The sequence below is a fragment of the Pocillopora damicornis genome, chromosome 13 (genome assembly GCF_964200805.1).
Source record: "Pocillopora damicornis chromosome 13, jaPocDami1.2, whole genome shotgun sequence".
NCBI classification, from domain to species: domain Eukaryota; kingdom Metazoa; phylum Cnidaria; class Anthozoa; order Scleractinia; family Pocilloporidae; genus Pocillopora; species Pocillopora damicornis.
The window spans coordinates 13,133,816-13,155,452 of record NC_142682.1 but is presented as its reverse complement, the minus strand read 5'-3'; the positions used below and the strand labels follow the sequence as shown (position 1 = coordinate 13,155,452).

The 21,637-nt window shown below is 38.8% G+C and overlaps 2 protein-coding genes across 5 annotated transcripts; both read right to left on the bottom strand.

The window, feature by feature from the left end:
* Positions 1-96: 96 nt before the first annotated feature.
* Positions 97-21,443, bottom strand: LOC113683288 (allene oxide synthase-lipoxygenase protein-like). 4 transcript variants are annotated; one of them, XM_089192235.1, is made up of 14 exons: positions 21,177-21,443; positions 20,340-20,445; positions 13,158-13,218; positions 11,108-11,134; positions 7,905-7,984; positions 7,027-7,451; positions 6,013-6,201; positions 5,116-5,594; positions 4,756-5,022; positions 3,747-4,240; positions 2,994-3,254; positions 2,395-2,717; positions 1,524-1,962; positions 97-843 (listed from the first exon to the last, which is right to left on the bottom strand). In XM_089192235.1, exons 4-14 carry the CDS (start codon positions 11,112-11,114, stop codon positions 664-666), a joined length of 3,144 nt encoding a protein of 1,047 aa, XP_089048361.1. In that variant the 5' UTR covers positions 11,115-11,134; positions 13,158-13,218; positions 20,340-20,445; positions 21,177-21,443; the 3' UTR covers positions 97-663. The 4 variants fall into 4 exon arrangements, with proteins under 4 accessions (XP_089048361.1, XP_089048362.1, XP_089048363.1 ...); XM_089192236.1 differs by lacking the exons at positions 20,340-20,445; positions 21,177-21,443 and adding an exon at positions 18,576-18,849; XM_089192237.1 differs by lacking the exons at positions 20,340-20,445; positions 21,177-21,443 and adding an exon at positions 14,350-14,444.
* LOC113683300 (adenosine receptor A1-like) lies at positions 16,034-17,728 on the bottom strand. Its single transcript, XM_027200532.2, has one exon. It carries the CDS (start codon positions 17,364-17,366, stop codon positions 16,431-16,433), a length of 936 nt encoding a protein of 311 aa, XP_027056333.2. The 5' UTR covers positions 17,367-17,728; the 3' UTR covers positions 16,034-16,430.
* Positions 21,444-21,637: the final 194 nt, after the last annotated feature.

The window sequence follows — 21,637 nt, the reverse complement described above, 5'->3', positions numbered from 1 at the left end:
ACAATAGCTTTCAAAAATATTGTGTATAGATAGGCTATAGAAGCGAGAGAGTGCTATCCTCTTTTAATTTTCTAGAAATTTCCCCCTTTTGGGCTGATTAGAAATTACCTACACAATTACTCCTGAGTTGTACGACACGGGAAAAAAAAAAACAGCTTGTATGGTATATTTTTGTAAAATATGATCGCTTTTTATCCTTTAACGTGATATCGAAGGTTGAATACAAACAAAGATGATTTACTGCTCGATAAACCTATATAATTATATATGCTTATTTTAAACTATTAAATGGCCGATGAAGAATACGCATGAAGTGTTCAAAAAGGTTTAAAACATAAAGGAAATATTTTCAAAATTTCAATCATTTCCTCGTGTGCTTTCCCCTTCTCTCTCCTTGAGTTAAATTAAGAAGCTACTTCTTTGCGTTGTCGGAATTTGAAATGTGCCCCATCTTTTCCGACGGCGGAAATGACAAATGTTACCTATTATTCTGTTCTAAAACTTCACACCGGCTCCAATCTTTTCCGGCCAAGTTCTTTCGAAAACAAAACACAATCCCAGACTATTTGTAACCAAACAAGCATGTTTACTAAACTCAGTAGCGAGAATGAAATGCTAGATATTGTTGGTTGAAAAAATAAAATTGAAAAAAGAAAAAAAAATTTAAATGGCAACGCTGTTGGGAACTCGCTCCGGTAGCAGCCAAGGATAGGGATATTCCAGAGACGCGTTGCGTTCCTTGATGGCATCCGATATACGCTGAAGGGAAGACTGGAAACGAGAAACAGCATTCTCCACTTCTTTCCCTGTCAAAGAGCTCTGAGAATAGTCTCCAATGAAACGCTGCAAAACAGAAAGATCCAAGTGAACTAATTCAGAGTTCCTGGAGATCTAAGTGCATCTGGCCAAACAACATCTACGCACCATAATACCTCAAACAAAGTCTAATTGAGGGAAATTTCACTGTTCAAATTATGTTATCCCAGGTCCAAACAACTATTAGTGTCATTATTAACATAATGATTATACTGAGTATAACCAGTCGTAAAGTTCTATTTCTACATTACTAGTTCCTCTTTTACGCAAAAATTCCTTTCCCGCAAAAACCACAACTGTAAGGCAGTGTTCACACTTGGTGCCCGGGCACCGTGCCCGGGTTCTATTCTACGCCGGGCACCAATGTGAACACACATTTTTTCTTGGTACCCACGCCAGAATTCGGGCACGGTGCCGGTGCCCGAGTACAAGGTCTCGACCTTGTACTCGGGCACTAAACTGGGCACTGAGTCCTTGTGTGAACACATTTTTCGCTGGTGCCCTGGCACTTTACCCACAAACCACTTGTTTTCGTACCCACAATTTCTTGTCCCACTCGAGATCTCAATAGTGAGCGTGTGCTCTGTTTATTGAATGTGAACATATCTTCAGACTGGATACCGTGTGTCTGAACACAGCACCATTTTGTGCCGGTGCCCGGGTACTAGTGCCCGGGCACCAAGTGTGAACACTGCCTAAGTTCCTACCTCGTTTTCTGCCATTCTCGTAAGAGTGTACACAGTAGCAACGTGCCAGCCAGTTTGATAGTGGCTGGGTAATGTATCCATGATGGTCTTCAGAGTTACTTCATTCTTTCCAGTTGGTGGTGGAAGACGCATTACAGGTGGGACATTCGGGATGAAGCCGGTAAATTCCATCTGAGCGTAGTTAACGGCTGCGTGTTGACATGAACACCCAAACACTATACACGTCAGTAGGTGAACCAGCTGATCACGTTTCTGTAAACTTCTGGGAAACTCGTGGTCAACATCGCCTTCTCTTACAGGGAAACCGTTTTCGTGTATATCCTTCACGAAGGACTGCAACTCATGATCCTTAGTAACATCTTCGTCTGACGCATAGAAGATGGCGACGAATTCCTGTAGGAAATCTGAGATGGCATTCCACATAAGGAGCCCGTCATCCCTGATGTGTACAGTAAATATGGTTAGGAAATTGATAGAAATAACGTGTCACACTTTTCGAAGATAAAAGGCTGATTAGGCTGGCCGATATGTCACTTGTTTCTTATAGATTCACCCAAAATGGCTAACCACAACCATGCCTCAATCAACCTACAAAGCCTTTTTAACCCTGCATCTTTGTGAAAGAAGGTTTACCAAATAATTTATTCAATCATCGTTGATTTGGTCTTATCAAATGAGTTGATAATGTAAATTGGCCACTTTGAAGAGTTGCTGAGCTAACGTTTCGAGCATTAGCCCTATTTCGTTAGCCCTTCGTCATTCACTCTGATAGAGGGCTAATTCTCGAAACGTCAGCTTAGAACTCTACACGGTGGCCAATTAACATTATCAAACTCTCTCGTTAAAACCACATTATTCATCGAAAGCTTACCTGTAGAAGTAATTAGGCAACTTTTCAATGTCTTCCACACCTCTTTTTTTCAACATGCCTGGCAAAGAGAGCATTTCAAACTTGAAATTCTTGTACGTTTTTTCCAGTAGTTGAATGTGCCCTCCACCGCCAATGCTCAGAGTTTTGTCGCAAATGCCTCCTTTTGCAATCAATTCATTTCTTCCAATGGTGTTGATGGCCATTACTGAACGAAGATGAGGAAAGAGAAGCTGAAAGATAGGATGAATGGACGGCAATTGCCGCCATGAGGCAACAGCAAACGCTTCCATCAGCAAATGAGTTTTTGTCAAGTGGGTCCCCATCTACGAGAAACAATAGACACACTCGTGATTATTACATACCTTATTACATCAGATCTTAGTTAACGAGTTCGCATTTGAAGATGAAATGTCTCTTTGCATTCTCGTAAGGGATTCCTCTTCCCATGAGATATACATATTTAGACATTAAAAAATTGGTAGGATTGTAGCTTACTTGGTCGCGCTGGTAAGACACAACTTTAAAAATCGGATGGTGTCCACCAATCTAACAGACCTCAATTGCCTAGGATGAATTCGACCTAGCATTCTGGTACTGACCTGATGCACTTGATGGTCTGCATTTCGAAACCACATTTTCGCCAGGAGCCAATCATAATGCGTGTCGCCGGGAGTCCATATTGGGTTATTTTCGCTGGGTTCTTGGAAAAGTTGAATTGCAATAGGCACCAGGTCTCCTGAATTCTTAACATAAAAGAGACAAATAGGCTCAGCTGCGTAGTGAGATTTGTAGTTGCTGTCCTTACCACCGCGTTTGATTCCCCTGAGTTCCTTGTAGTCAACAATGAAGACATGTCCAGCCTGATTAAAAGAAAGAGATGTTAATATCAGCTATCTGCTATTGTGAAATGTCAGGCCCGAGTTGGCGATCAAAGGCGCAAGTCTATCACGGTTAGTTGCATTGCATAACCGACTTGTAGCTTTGATTAAATTAAGTCACTCAGCGTCAACTGAAGTAACCAACCAGACGGGCTATAATATTCTAAAGAAGCCTTTATTATTAATTAATGTAGCTTGAACTTAATTCCCTGATGGATTATATTAACGAGTTTCTAGTCCATTTGGAATGTTTTGTTCAACAATGGGATTCTGTTTACAAATGCAGAGACCTGACTGGTCAATTTTGACTAATATCAGTGCTCATATAAAAATGCGGATGACTCAGCACCGTCTCTTATGATGATTGATGGAAATTTGTGAGCCTTTCTCGATGAACTTCAGCGAAGAGCACTTGTTGCATTGTGGTGTGATTGTTTGTTTGCTTTTGGTTTGTTTCTTTTGCGCAATACTAACCTTAATTTCTTCAGCCAATGTCATTCCTCGGTCGAGAAACTTTGCCACCATTTCGTCTGAAACAGGAAAGTTGATTGGCAGCTCGTCGCATCGTTCGATAACACATGGATTGCAGCCGTTTAGGAACTGGTAGCCAAACATCCTATCTTCCATCCAGAGATTATTTTGGGAAATTTTAGGTATATCTCCTGTCCAGCCAGTAAAGACTCTCTGAAAGCTTTCAAAGCTGTCCCAACTGCTGAAAATACTGCACAGATAAGAAATCCCAAGATTGATCACTCCATGAAGACGGCCATCACGAAATGAGCGTGACTCCTCGTCAGAAAACTGCGCATCTCTTGGGAGATCACCATGTTTAGGAGCATGAATGAAACCTGGCAAATCGTTTACACCGGGTGGAAGACGTCCCCAGAGGTATTGTTCCTTACGGTCTTGTATCTCAAGAATGCGTTGGTTCTTTATTACTTCTGGTTGATCTTGGAAAGGAAGGACGGCTATATACACATAAAAAATGTTAATTGGTTAGATATGACGTACTAACCTCGAGCAATCTCATTAGCCATCACAATAAGAATGCCCATGGATATAATCTACGACGCCTGACGAAGTAGACATTTTAAAACTGAGACGAACAAGGTATTGCAACGAGAATAGATACACACATAGTGAGAAGTAGCGCAATAAAAAATGATCTCAAAAAATAGTTTTTCACAAGCATTAGTCGCTTTATCATTTCAAGCTGATATACGCAATTAGTGCTTGCTTTCGATTTATCTTATAACGAGGTACGTTGTACACAACTCTGCAATCTCGATGCTTTCAGTCTTGCGAAACCTATCGTTCTGAAGAAAAGATGTGACGAATGATACTCTTATTTGCTTTATTCTGCACAAGTGTGACGTTCCTTAATTAATGGATGGCGTTGAAATGCACTTGCGCTCATTTTGAAGTAAGCTCATTCAGGATTATACTTCAAGCTGAGATATTAGATTTCAGTGAATAGAATTACCTTTTCCTATAAAAAGAGTCATATCGGAAACCACCCAGCGAAAACATGGAAATTCAAAAGGGTCTTTTTGCTCAGAGCTCGTTACAGTGATCCTGTTAACGAACCAATGCGGATGTTTGTGCCACGAATATGCACCGTCATTGTGAAGATGGATCATCAATATCTCTCCAACATCCATCGCTTGTAGGGTGTATTCGTCCTTGTGTCCAACTTCTAAGTCATTGGACCAAGAGGATAGAAAAAGCTTTTCAGTTTTTCCTCTAGTTCCTGAAGAGAACGCAACAAAAAACGTTTCAAAACATGTCTGAAAGTAACTGAATTAGCTTGAGGAGTATCAAAAAACCTTTTGGTTGTAAATACCTGTCAGTGATACCGAGATGTTAGCATCAGTTCCTGCTCTTAGCCTTTCACCAGTTTCCACCCTTATCCTATACGTGGCCACGTGATCTGGTTTTATGCTCGCCTTCCTACTTAATCTAATTGTCTGCGTCCTCTGGTACACCTCTTTCCGTATGTGAGCTATACAGTTAGAGTGCTGGGTACCTCGTGCTTGCAGAAGGTAAATGGAGCTCGGTAGGTTTCCGACATTGAACCTCAATGCCTCGCTGGCTTGAGGGGATAGGATGGTGGTTAATGTGACATCAGCTACGTCCAACCAGGGATGAGCATTCTCGTCCCAGTATCGCCCGATATCAAGGATATTTGGAGGATCGTCTGATCGTACTTCGTGGAGAGTCAGTTGAAGCTTGTACTTGACTGGTCCACGAGATATTCTTGCCTTGAACTCTTCTGTCAAATATTCCTTTGGTCTAGTTTCCGTTGGAAGTCTTTCCTGCTCCCTTAAAAAAGAAATACAACAGGAACAGTAATCAAAAGGCTAACTTAACTGATTGCAATGGATAGGAAGAAACTCAAAATTTGTTGGAAACCCTTTTTAACAATTAATATACAAGTATACTGAGGGCATGAAATGGCTGCAATACTTCCATTGTTGTAGTTTTATTTGGCATTATCAGTGTAAGGAACGTAAGGGAAAAACACAAAACAAAACACAATCTAATAATTAATTCTAAAATTGTTGTTTAAGCGCAGAGAGTGTGGCAGGTTTTTTCCTCGCTCTGGAAATAAAGAGAGATGTATGTAAGGTGGTGCGGAAGATTTGTTTTATTAGGTAGGGAACAATTACACCATACAGTAATGTACTTGCTACAGCCACTGGGTAGTCAAAGCCGTCTCTAAGTAATTATATCAGCTTACCAGGCCTTTCTTTGCTCATCTTTTGAAAGCAAACCCGTTTCCAGCGACCCATCAGCTGGCACCAGTCGGAATCTAACGTAACGCTCAACGCTGTCAAAGGCCCTCAGGCCCATTATCGTTTCGGAGTAATATCGCTGGTCGTAATATGAGTTTGGTGCACGCCGCAGACCGTCTATATTACTGGCAAATCTGAAATTTAAAGGAGAAAATTGTAAATAATTGAAATGAGCACGAGGCATGGTACACCTTTCTAAATGAATAATGATCAACCATGTAGACTTTGAGTAAATTTCCGTTAGTGTAAATATCCCTTGTCAATGTACTCATATTCGAGTTTTTGCCGACCTAGTAAACAAGTCATGTGCGAGCACTGCATCAAAAGTTAGGTTTGCATACCCACGCACTTGTTGGACTTTTGCAGGTGGCCGAATATTGTTTACCTAAGCGTACCAGCGCTTAGGAAAGCAAAGAAAACACGAGTCCTTAATATGCTATTTTTATATCCTATCTTGACATTTTCTGTGATGTATAAATATACAGACGCACGGCAACATAGAACTTTATATGCAATTGTAACGTTACCTATGCGTCTGGAAGAACCAATCAAAATGCGTGTTTAACTCTTTAAACCCTAAGAGTGACTAACATCAAAATTCTTCCTTTAGCATCACCCCTAATCACATGTTAAGGTCATGAGAATACAGGAAATGATCACCAACGGAAGAAGCTTTTGACTGGTAAACAAATTCTCTTTGTGAGCACTTAGGAAATGAATAATGAGCAGTATGGAGGATATGTATACTGATTTTAGGGCATCAAGGGTTAGCTCAGCTCACTACATAACCGTTATTACTTCATTTCGTATTTATCTATCTAATCGTTCATTTGTTTATTTACTTATTGTTTTGCTTTTGTTTTTTTATTTGTTTCTACAGTTGCCTCCTATTCATTTACGATCTACATCTTTTATACTTTTGGAACGCATCCAGCAACGCTTTCTAGAATGCAACTTACCGAACGGGATTATGTAGATAGAACTCTTTCACATTGCCACTTCGATAGGATTCCAGTGCATCATAAATCGTCTGTACATTCGATAAGACGGCTGGCCGCCCAGTTGACATGATAATATCCAAAGGGCTGTCTTCTTGGTCGCTATCTGCAAATCGTATCGAGGCGCCCCGAAAATCTGACATCGCGTCATCTTTACCTTTTAGGGAAGCGTGGCGAAGACAGACCCGAAAAGATTTACCAGGTGTAAGGAACTCGCAAGAAGGGAATTTTGGCTCCGACACAACAGTTGCAATCCCCTGGGCTGCGACACCAATGGCATGCGTTGGACGCTTTCCGCTGAACAGAGCAATTGCGCCAAAGATACATTTGAGTTTCTCCTTTTCAATGCCAAGTTTAACTCCATCAAAGATACTTTTTGGTAGGATCTGTCACGAAAAGCGGCATTGATTACGAAATAAACATTTAATCACGATGGCCTCGTTCATGGTTGATTTGTTTCACTACATTCATAATATGAAAATATTGTCTATCAGGATCTGCACTTCTTCCCTCGTGTGCAATCATTACCTATTTCTCTGAAATGCACTCTATTCACAAGAAAAAGGAAATACATAAATCAAAGAAGTGACAAAATAATTTTTTTCTATGTTTTCTCTTCCCCCTTTGGATGTATTATATGCTTACTATGCTTTGGAAGCACACAATGTGACATGCACAGTCAGAAGAAAAAGACAATTTCTAAAATGTTGTAGGAGTTACATTAATTTTTTTGTTTTGTTTTTGTTATTGTTTTTTTTTTTTACTTTCATGATGTGTTGAATGTTTAACATGTTATTAGAAGCACACCGCTTGTAAAGCTTTGAACTCAGGATTCTTACCGTATCTGCCTCCTTCATCTTTCTTTCAAAGTCTTTTTCCCCCTTGATTTCCTTGTAAATTTCGTAGCCGTAGTTTTTCCCTGAAATAGATGACTATAACATGAGTTGACTCCAAACTTTATCTAGTTATTTTAATTTTTGACTAAGGGTGAATAACCGTTTCAGCATAATTGCTCAGGGTCTTTCGAATTCTGTTGTAAATTTGTAAATAAAGAAAGCAATGCGCAAAATTTTTTTACCAACTTTTTGATTAATCATGACAAGATAAGGTAAGATAATATAAGAAATCAGTTTAAGCTGGTTTCTTTAATTCAGTCAGAGAAAAAGCCATGCTTTTTTTGGAAAAGTGTTCCGCTAGACTCATTAGCATATTTTGTATTCTTCTCAATTGAATTTTCTTCTTTCGCGTTCATCACTTCCTCGGAAACATTGACAAAACGCGAGGCAGCCATTCTAAAATTAAGTGGCGATCTCTATAACAGCGGTCCGGGGCATTTCGCATAGGAAAAAGTTTTGCTTCAAACTTTTCCCATTAAACTATCTTTGTTAGTAAGTAAATAAAACCACATTCGTTTTTGGAAATACGTTAAAAAAATATTTTTGAGAGCTCTCAATAATCAAAGCTGCAAAAGGCCCTTTTTAGCTCATTCATGCTGAAAACAGTGAATAAGATATTGTGGTGAAGCAGGTGTTGACGGAAGTTGTCGACCAAGGGCGGAAGTAGTCTCGCATGCTACCCCTCCCTACTTAGTGAAAGTCAAAATTAATTTGGATGAAGCTCAGAAACTCATGTGGTAAAAAATAAAAATGTCTGTTTGTTTAATGAAAATAATAACCTCAAATCACGTTTCCGAACTTCTAAAAATGCCACTTAAATCGAGAAGCCGAAATGTTTACACCCAGGGGACCCCTAGCGGGTTAATTTCAACGCACGTTGTGATCACGCAGAAGATCAGCAAAGGCAGCCTTATTGGTAAGGCGCGCATTTGCGTCCGTCTTCAGTTGGTATAAAGTAATCATTGCTCTTTCACTGCGCTTGTCCTTCACCGTAGTGACTTCAAGCTTTTGGTGTTTTTGTTACCGCGACAGCAGAATTATGCAAATTATCTGTGTGGCAAACTCCGACAATTCTATATTCGTAGCGCCATGAATCTTAGATTAGACAGAGTATTTAGAACACACTGATTGAAACTCTACACATTTCAAACAGCTAACATCTGGCAAATGATTCTGTCTCGTGACGAATAAGGTAAACGTATCGAATGTCATATTGAATAGCGTTCGGTCAACGTTTTAATAAGAAACTCTTTTGAAAAAAATTAAGATTTCAAACTAAACATAGTAATTTATTAGTGTAACCGGCGATAACAGCACTTGACTACGAGCAGTTCCTCTTTTTCGGCGATGTCCGTCGAGCGAGTCCAAAAATTCAGTGAAGGAAAAATTGATGTTGGTGCTCCAACTCCAAGAGCTCCCAGCGGCACGCTAATATCTCTCTTTCATTTTTTGGAACTCTGATTTTTTTTTCGTTTTTTTTCTTTCGACTCGCGCGACGGACTCGGCCGAAGAGGAGGGACTGCTCAGAATCAACAACAGCACGTACTGAAATTCACCGTGACCAGTGACTCAGTCACGCATTCATCTAAATAAGGCAGCGATAACGTGACTTTTTGCTCGGAATTCTAGCCGTGTTTGCGCTTGACGGGAGCAGAGAAATATGACTTAAGATCAGCAAGAGGAAATGTCTAGAATCCAATGCAAGTTTTCGGTGCGTGCATTGACAGCATCGCCGACGCTGTAAAAAAGCTCTTCTCCCATGCTGTCTAGTTCGCGTATGATTATGAAAAATCTTTAAAACCATCCGCACCCTCAGCTACAGTATTTTCTGGACTCCACAATTATTTCTTCTTTGTGACCTATTGTATTCTCCTCATGGAGGATTTACTTATCGGTTGAAATCGATGTTCTTTGGAATGGTCCATGGGCTGTTAATAATGGTACACATAGCAACTGTGCGCACCACGTTAGGCATGACAAATTCTCCACTGCTTGTAACTTTGATGTTGCAAGTGCCGTATGCTACGCCTTGATAGTAGTATGGCCTCATTGTGAACTCTAGGAGAAGTGGTTCAGCTGACGCTATTCTATACGAATTGTGTGCCGCGGGATTTTTCCAATAGGCACCCCGGAGCCCCCACTCTTCGCTTGTGCTCAGTGCCGTCTTTATTTGTCTATCGGAAAGGTTTTCAATAGGCTGATGTATGTTTTTAGGGGCGTTGGCTGAGAATCTATTGGCATTAATACTCAGGATTTCAAAGGGTCTTTCTGATAGGCGACGAGAAGGGACTTGAAGGCCATCATCGAAAGCTGCCTTACACCTCTGCTCATAATCTACGGCCGCTTGGAATGACGCTTTACCATCTCTTGGAGCCATGACATCGCATACCACCCGGCATGCTTCTCCCGCTTTTTTAATTGAAATACTCATATTTTTCGGGAAAGGGGCATTTTTCTTAACAACCTACTTGGGATTCCATTTGCGTAATCGCAGCATTAAAACATTGACCGAACGCTAAGGATATGATATTCGATACGATGTCGAAGCGCTGTCGACTACTTTAGCCGATATATATGGAACAGTACTTAGCCCTGGAGATGCAATTGGAAAGTAAACTTGGGAACCGTAATAGTTGTATTCTGAGTAAGGATCGTTATGCAGCATACCGAGGTACGAATCTTCTATCTTCCACCGTTTGATTGCCGCGTAACTAAGAAATAATTTCGGCGGGCTTCGGATTGAAATACTCCGACTAAAAATAGAGATCAAATTTTCTTGATTGACATTTCCTTCAAATCATGGCGTGTAAATTGACAAATCTGTCAGATTTCACGCCTGACAAAAATTTGTCCTGCTTCGAGGTAGGACGACGGCGTCTTCGAAGTATGGTAAGCCTTGACAAAATTTGGTAGATCTTAAAAACATTGGGCGCACTTGACTCAGGGAACTGGTGACTGATTTTTCGGCAAAGTAAGCATAAATTTGCCCAGTGCGTCCGGGCCCTTACAGAGATAGCCACTTAATTGCCTTAACTGAGGTGATTATAGCGAGGTACGACAGTGGCTTCTACCAAAATTGGAAAAAAAAAATTCCCAGTCATTTACTTTGCGAATAATTTTTTCTCAAACAAAATTCACATACTTACATTCCATTTTGAATCCTTCTTAATATCCTGTGCGAGTAGACAAAGGAAAAACACAAGTCACAAACCATAAGCAGGCAAACTCCCCAAGGATCTCTCACAACTGAGCACGGTTTTCTGGGATGGTATATTACTGTGAGTAGTAGAGGTGGTTTCTCTGGTCCCTTACCAATCAGAGCGCCATATTAACGAAAGGAATTTCCAATGGACCGATCAGAGAAGCAAACTAAAGTCAAATTAGCTTACTTTGATTTTTCACACCATGCTTATTACATGTGTGGGTGTCAAACCGTCGCGCATTAGCTTTAGAAAATGACGCTTTCTCTGTCTCAAGATGTCCAGCGCCGCGGTTTTCTTTAAATTTTTTGCGCCCTCCATGAAATGAATTAATTGAATTTCGGAGACAACTCGAGTTGGGCTGCATTTAGCTGGGTAGTAATTTTACCTGTTATTCCGTGTGAAATCAGTGTTAGAAATCTGCTATCGATATTGTTGTATAGCACTGTGATGTTTCACGCTTATCTCTTGTAATCCCAAAACCCATCGTTCCAATTCGCCATGCAAATTTCTAACTTTGGAATGACTTGTAAAATTACTACTAGGCTAGTCACTCATTAGATTTAGAAAATGAAACTTTCTCGGTCTCAAGATGTCCAGCGCCGCGGTTCTCTTTTTATTTCTTGCGCCCTCCACGAAATTAATTAAATTTCGGAGACAACTCGAGTTGGGCTGCATCAAGCTGGGTAGTAATTTTACTAGTCATTCCGTACGAAATCAACATCTGAAATCTGCTATCGATATTGTTGTATAGCACTGTGATGTTTTTTTCGCTTATCTCTTGTAATCCCAAAACCCATCGTTCCAATTCGCCATGCAAATTTCTAACTTTGGAATGACTTGTAAAATCACTACTAGGATAAGAGCAGCCCAGTTAAATTAATTTCACAGAGGGGGCAAGAAATAACAAAATGTACCGGGGCGCGGACATTCTGAGAGAAAAAAATAGTCATTTTCTAAGATAAGCTGCAATAACTGCAGAATAGAGCAACTCGCACTCTTATGACCTGGCGCTGGCCAATTGTCAGAAATTTTGGAGTGGAAAAATCTTGACCATCAGCGGAACAAATAAAAGGTCACCATGGTTTTCAAATGCCTACATGGGTTAGCTCCGGACTATTTGACCTCGAAATTCTCCGAACGCAATACATGCAACAACTGAGAGAGTTCGAGAACAAACTGACTGATCGAATATCACACACAAATTATTTCAAAAATAGTCACAGTGGTAGCGCCACATTTTTTGCGGGGCTAGACGCGCGGAATCTCTTGAGTCGTTCAAAGGAGAGATCAACAAAGCTCTCTTAGCAATATACTGAAATTAATGGTGCAATTAACATAATTAAGAGTTTATAGTTTTTGATCTTTTGTAAATAGCTGATAAATTGCCCATGATTAAATAAAGTTTTTTTAAAGTAAAGTTTAGTTACCAAACAGCGAATAAATGTTGGGGATATTATACTGGTTTGCTGCAGTTTTGGGTATTCGTTCAATATCTAAACGCAGAATGCTTAAGACTAACTAACGCAATGAGTCACAGTATATTGAAGTCATCAATCTTATTTCACTCTTAGTAACCTTAGCTACGACAACACTTCTTCTTTGACTTTTTCCTTTTTACACAAATATTTATCGCAAAAGAACAGAGTGCACTTTTGTACACGAGCACACGTTTTTCCTTTTCAAGCGGAAGCTAGAATAATTAACTTTATCTTGAGATTAGAACAGACATGCAGCTACTCCAAATTCCAAGCATCAAGTGATTTTATTTACGAATTTGTCTTCTTTTCTCCCCCCTCGGAGGGGGGCTATCTAGTTTTTTGCATGTATCCGTTTGTATTTTCATAATTGATCTCGTTTTCGCTTACAAATCTGCGCTTTCAAAAGTTATTCTACCCGGTAGTTCCCCTGTACAGTTGGTCATTTTGTATAATGATTATCAGTTTTTTTGCTTCGAGTAATACTTACACATAATGTTAGCTACTTGCAAACTTACCTTGAGGTACCTCTTAGAGTGACTCGCTACACGTAAACCGCGAACTCAGTAATGTTGGGACCTAAAGGGGCGGTAAGTAAAGTGACTTAGATATGCTTTGGATGAGATTTTACCTAAAAGTCTGCCAAAATGCTCAGTGTTCAGCCTACCTTAATCATGATACTGTTACGTTATGCTGTTCTAAGAGAACAAAAGAGAGTATAAAGAAAGTCTTCCTGTTCAGAGAGGAGACTAACGCCCATTTAAGGGCCCTCCGGTCTTTGTTTTGTTTTGGTTTTTCAAGCGACTTTTCATTCAGAGACTCATTGTGGGTGATACATATCGACCAAATAAGATCGTGCTGGATTTTAAGGTGTAGGTACTCTAGCAGTAGTGAAAATAAGGCCTGAAAAAAATTCAGGCCTGTACGGGATTTGAACCCATGGGCTCTGCGATACCGGTGTAGTGCTCTATCAACTGAGCTAACAAGCCAACTGGAAGCTGGTCATCATTTTTTTTCTGGCCTAATTTTTGGATAAATTCGATAGATACACGAGGACTATTTTTGCTCTTCGGATATACATATTTAGCACAGCGTTAAAACAGATGAGTTTGAGCGAAGTTGTTGTTAGCAACCTATCCTGTATCGTTCAAGGAATAATCACATTTGAAGTGAAATGAATAGAATGCAATATTGATTTGGAAGGAAAATGACCGTGGCACATAGATACATTAGACTGTGAATGTGGAATCTTTTACGAAAACACTTGACATCTCTGCCGATGTTATGACCTTAAAAAGAGACCATTCGCAAATGAAGAAGCATAGCGATCGGTCTGTGGATTACAAAGGTTTGGTAGACTCGTAGGAATTAATGGAAGGCACATGAACCCCTTTCATTTGTCAGAGATATTGGCAGATACCGCCTGAGGCTGAAATTTTGTCTTCTAGAATTCACAAATGCACAAGAGTTCTTGCTTATCGGCCGAAATTCCATTTTTCAGACAATATTTCAGCACCACAGCAATAACCCTCGATTCACAATTGACTTAAGAAAGCCAAAGGGAAACAGAAACGACGACAAGCAAAGACAAAAACAAAGGAACAAGATTTCAGTTCAAGCGATTTTCTCGACTAACGTCGGGAAAAAAAATTATCCTCCTTAATTTTATGTGTGGAAGAAATATTTTTAAAGAAAAGTTAACATTCTTACCTTCTACTTTGTATATTGTAGGGTAGATACAACAGAACTAACGGGTTGCAGTTAAAATTAAAAACATCAACATCTATCAAACGCTCGCATAACCTAAACTTGTAGCTAGTCTGGCAGGGCGTTGGCGACGGAGCCTCACAGTAAGGCTGTATTATTGTTGTTGTTTTATTGTTCGACACTTCGTGCAATATTGTAACTGAAATGAAGATATTGTTAAACATATCATCATGATAATCCTAAACGTCGTAGGGTTTTTTTTTCCAATAATTGTGCGAACATTGATGCTATGTTGATGATTAACGGGGTGCTCACAGTATGCTGCTAATGATTTTGATCAAAGCTTAAGTAAGACTATTCTTGTCACAACTTAAAGTTACCATGGTAACTTGTTTTTTCGGACAGTGATCTCGAAATTACCTACACCGAAATGATGATCATCTGTTTATCAGTGAAGTTGATATTGCTTTTTACTGATCGATGAGTCGAAGAGTTCCTTTCTTTATATCTTTGGCGCAATCGACCATGTATTCTTTCGGGATTTCGGGATTATTCTAAATGTTAATAAAGATGCTCTTTAAGGTGGCGTTCGAGGAAACAAAATTCATCTTCTATCTTCCCTTATCAAATCTGTAATTAGTGTGGTGTTGATTGCGAATAGGACCCAAACTTAGTGTTGATTATGTATTGTTAACTCGCGAATGATTTATCGTAATCACCTTTCATCACGTAATGTTATGTAAATAGCAATAAAAGTATATTCAGTTGTGCATGTAACTTCGGTTAGGTCAACTCAAGTAAGTTAGTAGTTTTGTATCTATAGCGATTTTTTCGCATTCGTTTAAAACGTTATTCTTGCCTAAACTCATCAATCAAGCAGTTTAGTTCAAAGAGTACGAACTTTGTTAATTCTGAGAAATATATTTTTCAACAAACATGAAACGGTTCTTTTTAATGATTTAATTAGTTTTTTTGTCAGTATTTCTTAATTGAATTTAAACGAAGGTCTAAGTGGGGTTGACCGTTAGTCGTAAAGAAGCCAAAAAATTAAGCGTAAAAATTGACGAATTTTAACCGGTAGTTGTAAAAAATATTTTTCGCAAAAACGTTTCCTGTCTACGATGTGTCATTTTGAGAGTAGCAGCACGGAAAGAGATTAACTGTTAGCCGTAAAATGGCATCTTGTTTAATTGCTAGCCGTAAAAGCCATCAAGGCATTGAGACCCTTTTTAATCCTTTCAAGGTGTTCCATACAGTCATAATGTTGCTAAATCTATTTTAGTTTCTTCAGATCTTGACAGATAGTTTACAAAACTCAAGAACTTGAATCATTTTTGAAAGGGTAAAAAAAAACGTAAGAGTACATTCAGAGAACAGGATCCGACGTATAAACTTAATTGGATGTGACTTGCAATTTCAGCCTTTGTTAATGCGTAATGCGTTCGACCGTTTGGCAGCTAAATTACTTAGGTTATCTTTTTTGAGTAGCTGAAGCAACAGCTCCACCCTGGGAAGAGTTTTCGCCACAAGAATTAAGTTGTATACTGAAGTTTGGGCCACAGGGATGGTTTCTCTTAGGTCATTTGCTTTTGGAAATTTTTACTTCATTTTTCTGCTAGTGCAAGTTGCAGAATAATAAAGAAAAGTTTCAACAGTTTGAGATAAATAGTTTATTGTTGAAGGTTCCTGAACGGTTCTAACAACGCGTTCTGTGTTGAGATTTCTATATACCAGTTCTGTATACCAAACAACTATCAAAGGCACACATTTTAAAAATGTTTGGCATGATGCTTGGTTTTATGAAAGAGACTCCCGGTATTTGCTCATATGTGTCGCTATATCAACCGTTGTTTTTTTGAGTGGCGTGAGAAATTTAAATCGGAATCGGCTCTCCTCTTAACGGCGAACCATGTAATTATGAATTAATGAATACATACATTAAGAATTATAAGTAAAATTGAAGACGTAAAAAATAAATAATTCGATAAATTGTAAGTACGCAGTGGAATCTACGAGGGTTGCTTTTCGGCATTTTATTTAACATGCGGAAAAAAATTTGAGACAGTTAGTAAGGAAACCTCGAATCATGCATAAGAAATTTTTAAGCAAAGCATTCTGCGATAAGTTTTCTTGATAGCAGTCCTGAATCCTGAAAGACGTATACAATACATTATGGGATTTAAGGATGAATTTGAAAGCATTAGTGTCGCGGAAAACTCGAAGGCTAATACGTTAGTTTTGCTCAAAGAATTCGAAATGTTGTTCAGGACGGTAATTACGCAAAAAGGGAGATAACAAAGCAAAAATATAAAGAAAACATAGAGCGTGTTTATGGCAGATCTTCGTAAACGCTTGGAACGAAAATTCTCAAACTGCGACATCTGTGACTCCATTTGGTCTTGAATGTGAACCCTGTGCCTCTTAACAACTTGATATACTTTTGCATAAACAAAAAATGTGACCACAAGGGACATGGATACAACAACTGCTGCAAATGTTGAGTAAACACGAAATCCCTTAAGCCAAACAAGGTTAAGGAGGAAGTTGATTAACCACAAAGCTATCTGTGTCACACCAACTCTTTTTTCCGTCACCAATATTCGATATCGAAGGTGCAATTTAATCGCCAGATATCGATCCAGACCAATGATTGTGATATACAGAAGTGAAATACCACTTAGAAAGGACGTCGCAATGCTGTAAGCTGCCAAAACCGAACAGGGAGGAACTCTGTTATTGTATACGCAAAGTAAAACATGTATGTACAGGGGATGAACGATAAGTCCTACTCCAAGATCAGTCAACGCCAAACCGAAAATTAGATAATTTGAGATTGATCGCAAGGAGGGTACAAACACAAAGCTGAAAAGAATCGACACATTTCCTAAAACTGCAGTGAACGTGAGCAGAATGTTTGCCAAAATGTTGAACACTAAAGGCGTATTTTGTTCACCAATAAGTATCACAATAGGTGTCTCAATAAAACATTGAGTTTGAGCTTCGTTTGAAGTCTGACTCATTGACAGTCTGTATGAAACAGGACGGACATGCTCGACTTGATTTGATAGATGTCTCTCTTTTCGCTCCGTTTTATCCCATGGGTAAATTTGGAGGCCTCAAATTGAAGAATTCGTTTTGCAAATCTTCCCCTCAATTAACAAAAAGAGACAAAAAATTATATATTAAAAAAAAAGCACCTGTTGTCATAAAAGTCTCCAAAATAATTGGTCACGGCCGAAAGTGAATTTTAAAAAAAATGGTATTACTAAGAGCTATCAAAATCTATCGTGCTGTACTAAAAGTGGAAAAGTACTGACTGATTTAACCATTTTTCCGGCGATTTCCATCCTCATACAATCTTTTATTACGTTGAAAAAAAAATTGTTACCTCTCCTCGAAACAGAATATTTTTGCAAATGGAAATAAAAACAAAAAAAATATATATATATTGCGAGTTACTATTGATCCTCCAAACATAATATGTTTGGTCAAGTCGAGACAATTTATTTTAATTATTGCACAATAAAACTACTTAAAAATAAACTTGGCAAAAAAATTGTTTTTACTCCTTACAAATCTGCTTGCTGACGAAAGTTTTATTTAAAAGAAAGTTTTGATTATGGCTTGAATTGCGTTCTAGTTATTAGTTGCACAACCAGCGAGAATCGTATCGTACCTAAGAATCGTTAGTGTATGACTTGTAAATGGTAGCTGCAAAAAAAATATCACCGAGCAATTGACTCTACTAAAAATTTTGTATTTCTTATCCAAGTTTTAATATTTTGATCATAGAAGGAGCAGGCGAGACTAGCACAAGATCAAAGCCGGGAAAAGTTCAATGAAAATGTAAATTTCCTTTTTTCAAGCGCACTTTGTAATGAAAGGTTTTTTAAAAGAATCATAAAATTAAAACCATGTACACATGCAGACTCCATATCCCGCGATGCATCCACAATAATTGGCGACCAGAGAGAAAAAACCTAAATTTTCACGTTAATATGAGCTCGCAAAGAGGTGCTGTGTGTTCAATTACAAACTCTGTATAATAAATCCAATTTATAACCACGCAGGTGAATAGTGCTTTTCGCGCGCGCTGACTTGCTATTTTGAAAGTGATAAGCACCACCGAGCAGCCGAAAAGACAAAATCGCGCATCAAGATTTTTAATTTTCGATCATTTAACTTTTTTATTTCTGTGAATTATTAACTTTACTGCAACAATTTTTCACCTCAGTATCGACGAAAATGGTAAATATTTAAGTCGCTGTTTGGCATCCGTTCCACTATCTCCATTTCAGGGAATTATTTTTAGCTATAGCTGAATGAAATAACTCATTTGAAATCTGTTGAAACTTAAGCAATCAAGCTGAGTGTCCACATTGATAGAAACGTTTCAGTTAGGTAAGAACCAGGCACATTGAAGATTTCATTGTCGTAAACTTTCAGTTAAAGAAAATTTAAGGCCGGTCTTTCAGTCGTCGAGCAATGGGATGTGCTAAACTTGATTATATTTGTCTCGAAGATTTGCTGAGAACCTGTCAGGTTCAGAACACCTGTCAAATATCACAGGGGCTCTGTACCTGTATTTTATTTCATAACATGGCTTTATTTTCATTTTTCCAGGTAAGATTTCACAAGTAGGTCAGCCCAGAGCGAGCAAACCAGTGAGTTAGAAGAGATCCTTCGCACGTTCGGTGTTTTTAATCGCTCAAGGTTTTCCTTGATCTTATCAATCCAACATATAGCGGCTTGTACACCTGGTTGGAATATGTAGCCTTCACCCACCAAAAAATAAGTCTGCCAAGGAGACTGTGGTGAAGGTGGAATAGTAAGCAAAGCCTTTCTCTCTTTACAGAAGGAATGTTTGAGGGAAACACACCAAAACACGCACTTTTAACGAAGGCCGTATATTATTCCCAACGTTTAAAACGGGCGACAATACGATATTCTGATTCGATCCTTTTTTCACACACTAAAACTCTCGGTTAAACCTCTCATTTCACGAGGGAATAAACAGTTGCCTGCCAACTCCTTACAGTTTCCTATCATCTGACTGCGAACAGGTGATGGAAGTGGACAGAACTATCAATTAGGAAGCGTCGCACGGTAGTATATGAAACTATCTCAACAATCTTAACAAATATATGGGGCGATCAGTCGCAACCAGTAGGGAGAATCTATAGTCACATCTACTTTGTCGATCTGTTTGAGGCTCTTGGGTAATCGTTCTGTAAGTACCTATAATATAAGTTCAGTTGATAATACCAAGGTCACGGGCCGAACAAAAGCAGCTTCAAAGCTTATTTAAGAGAGAATTTTTCTGGAGACCGCGTGAAATCAAAAAAATGTGGCACATGCCTAGAAAAAGCCCTACCTTCATACTTCGCTCAAAGATACCTTAGGGTAAGTCTATAAACGTGGTATAATTTTTTTGTTCAGAACTGTTTTTATTTTCAAGAAAATCACCAAACACTATATCGAGCCCCAACCGCCATAACAGTGGCCGAAATGAAGCCGACGAGTAGGGCAACAAAAACGTTATTCTTCAAAAGCGCAAAAGAAAGCAAGTCTTTCCGAATATTATCTATTTGTATACGAGGTATTAACAAAGGATTTGAATCTAATAACGGGATTATTGACACAACTATGAATTATTGGCGAATATTTGAAAATCGCCAAAATTTGATTGATTAAAGATTTCATTTTGGAGCAGTTTTTCAATAAAAATTTTTCCTACTCGGTAGAACTCGGAATCACTTGAGATGAGCATTTCTGAAAATTGGAAACGATGTTCTTTTCAAGGATATAAAAATTAATTTGGGGCTCTCAATTACTGCGAAGAAATAGCCCGATCTATTTCGTGCAAATCGCAACGCCGCCGTGTAAACAACCGCAGATAATCCAATTATTCTTTTATTATCGAAGCCATAATTTCTTCAAAATCTTACCGCTTTGAGCTGTGCTTTATCAGAAACTCAATATGTTACCCTTACCTTCTGAAACCAGTGATTAAGGAGTGATGTTTCCATTATTTTTGTTTCAAATCGCCATGTTCACTTGAAAAGTGTTTACAACGTCCGGCTTGACCATTTACAATTGCTGGTTTTCACGTGACGTCACTAAATTTCAGACTTCAGAACTATTGATCCTCCTGAGATTTTACTTTCATGATGTATTAGAGCAGCTAATAACTAATATTCAGACAAATTTTCACTCCAAATGGGTTCTTGGTTTAGTGATAGACTACTCTTGAATTTCTAAGCTTTTGCGTGACGTGGCCTTTACATGACGAGCGAGAGAGCTGTTATGTTGGTTTAAAAGGTGACTTATTTAGGGAAATTCAGCTATCTGAACAGTTCTTGTATTAGAATAAAGTATTATTGTTACGTTTATGAGTTCTTAGAGAGATAAATTCACGCTTTTGTAGCAAAACTCAGTGACAGATGTTTCTGCTGGTTTCCGGCCGCCATGTTGGTGCCTATCTAGGTGGGCACCAGCATGGTGGCTCCATACAAATCTCTATAAATTTGGGAAAAACGTTTCTCCTCATATCTTCCGTAAGAAAAATTGCTGTGACCTGAATCTTGGCGAGAGTCTTTACATATCTAGCTTCTTTCTATTTCCAGATTCTAGACTAAATCGATTGAACGGTTTTTATTTTTTATTTTGATCTATTTTGAATGGCGTGACACTGAAAACCAGCAATACTCGGAGCTGTTCATAAATCATCGCAAACCATCGCAACTCTTGACTTATTTCTGCTTCCATACAACTCCAGTATTTACAAAAGTCTTTTTAGCACGATAAACCAAGATGCTTTGATTGCTTACAGTTTCAGTTAAGAAACGTTTGGCTCCCCAAATGGCACAACGATGTTCACCAACGAAGTCGTGTGTCATCACTCATGTTTGTCACGCAATCACGCTAAACGTGCACAGGACACCCAGACAGGCATTCGTCTGCAGACATCGCTGTACCGAGTGCAGGGCCAACTAATATTTATTTCTTAGTCAGTGTTATGTTTTAAACAAAAACCTGCGCGAATTCACTTAAAAAACGCTGTAGATCTCTTTTGAGTGTTTTGAATCGGTGCCATTCTGAAAAACTACTTTTTGACGTTTTCGTAAATTTAGTCACCCCCTGGTACTGACTATACATGCGTTGTTATCGACTCTATTTCCACGACTACGCGCTTGCAAAGATTCTATTTATCAATAGGCACTTTAAGCATGACGTTTAACGGCAAACGGCAAACGCAAAAAAAAAAAAATCCTGCACAAAAATCCTGCAC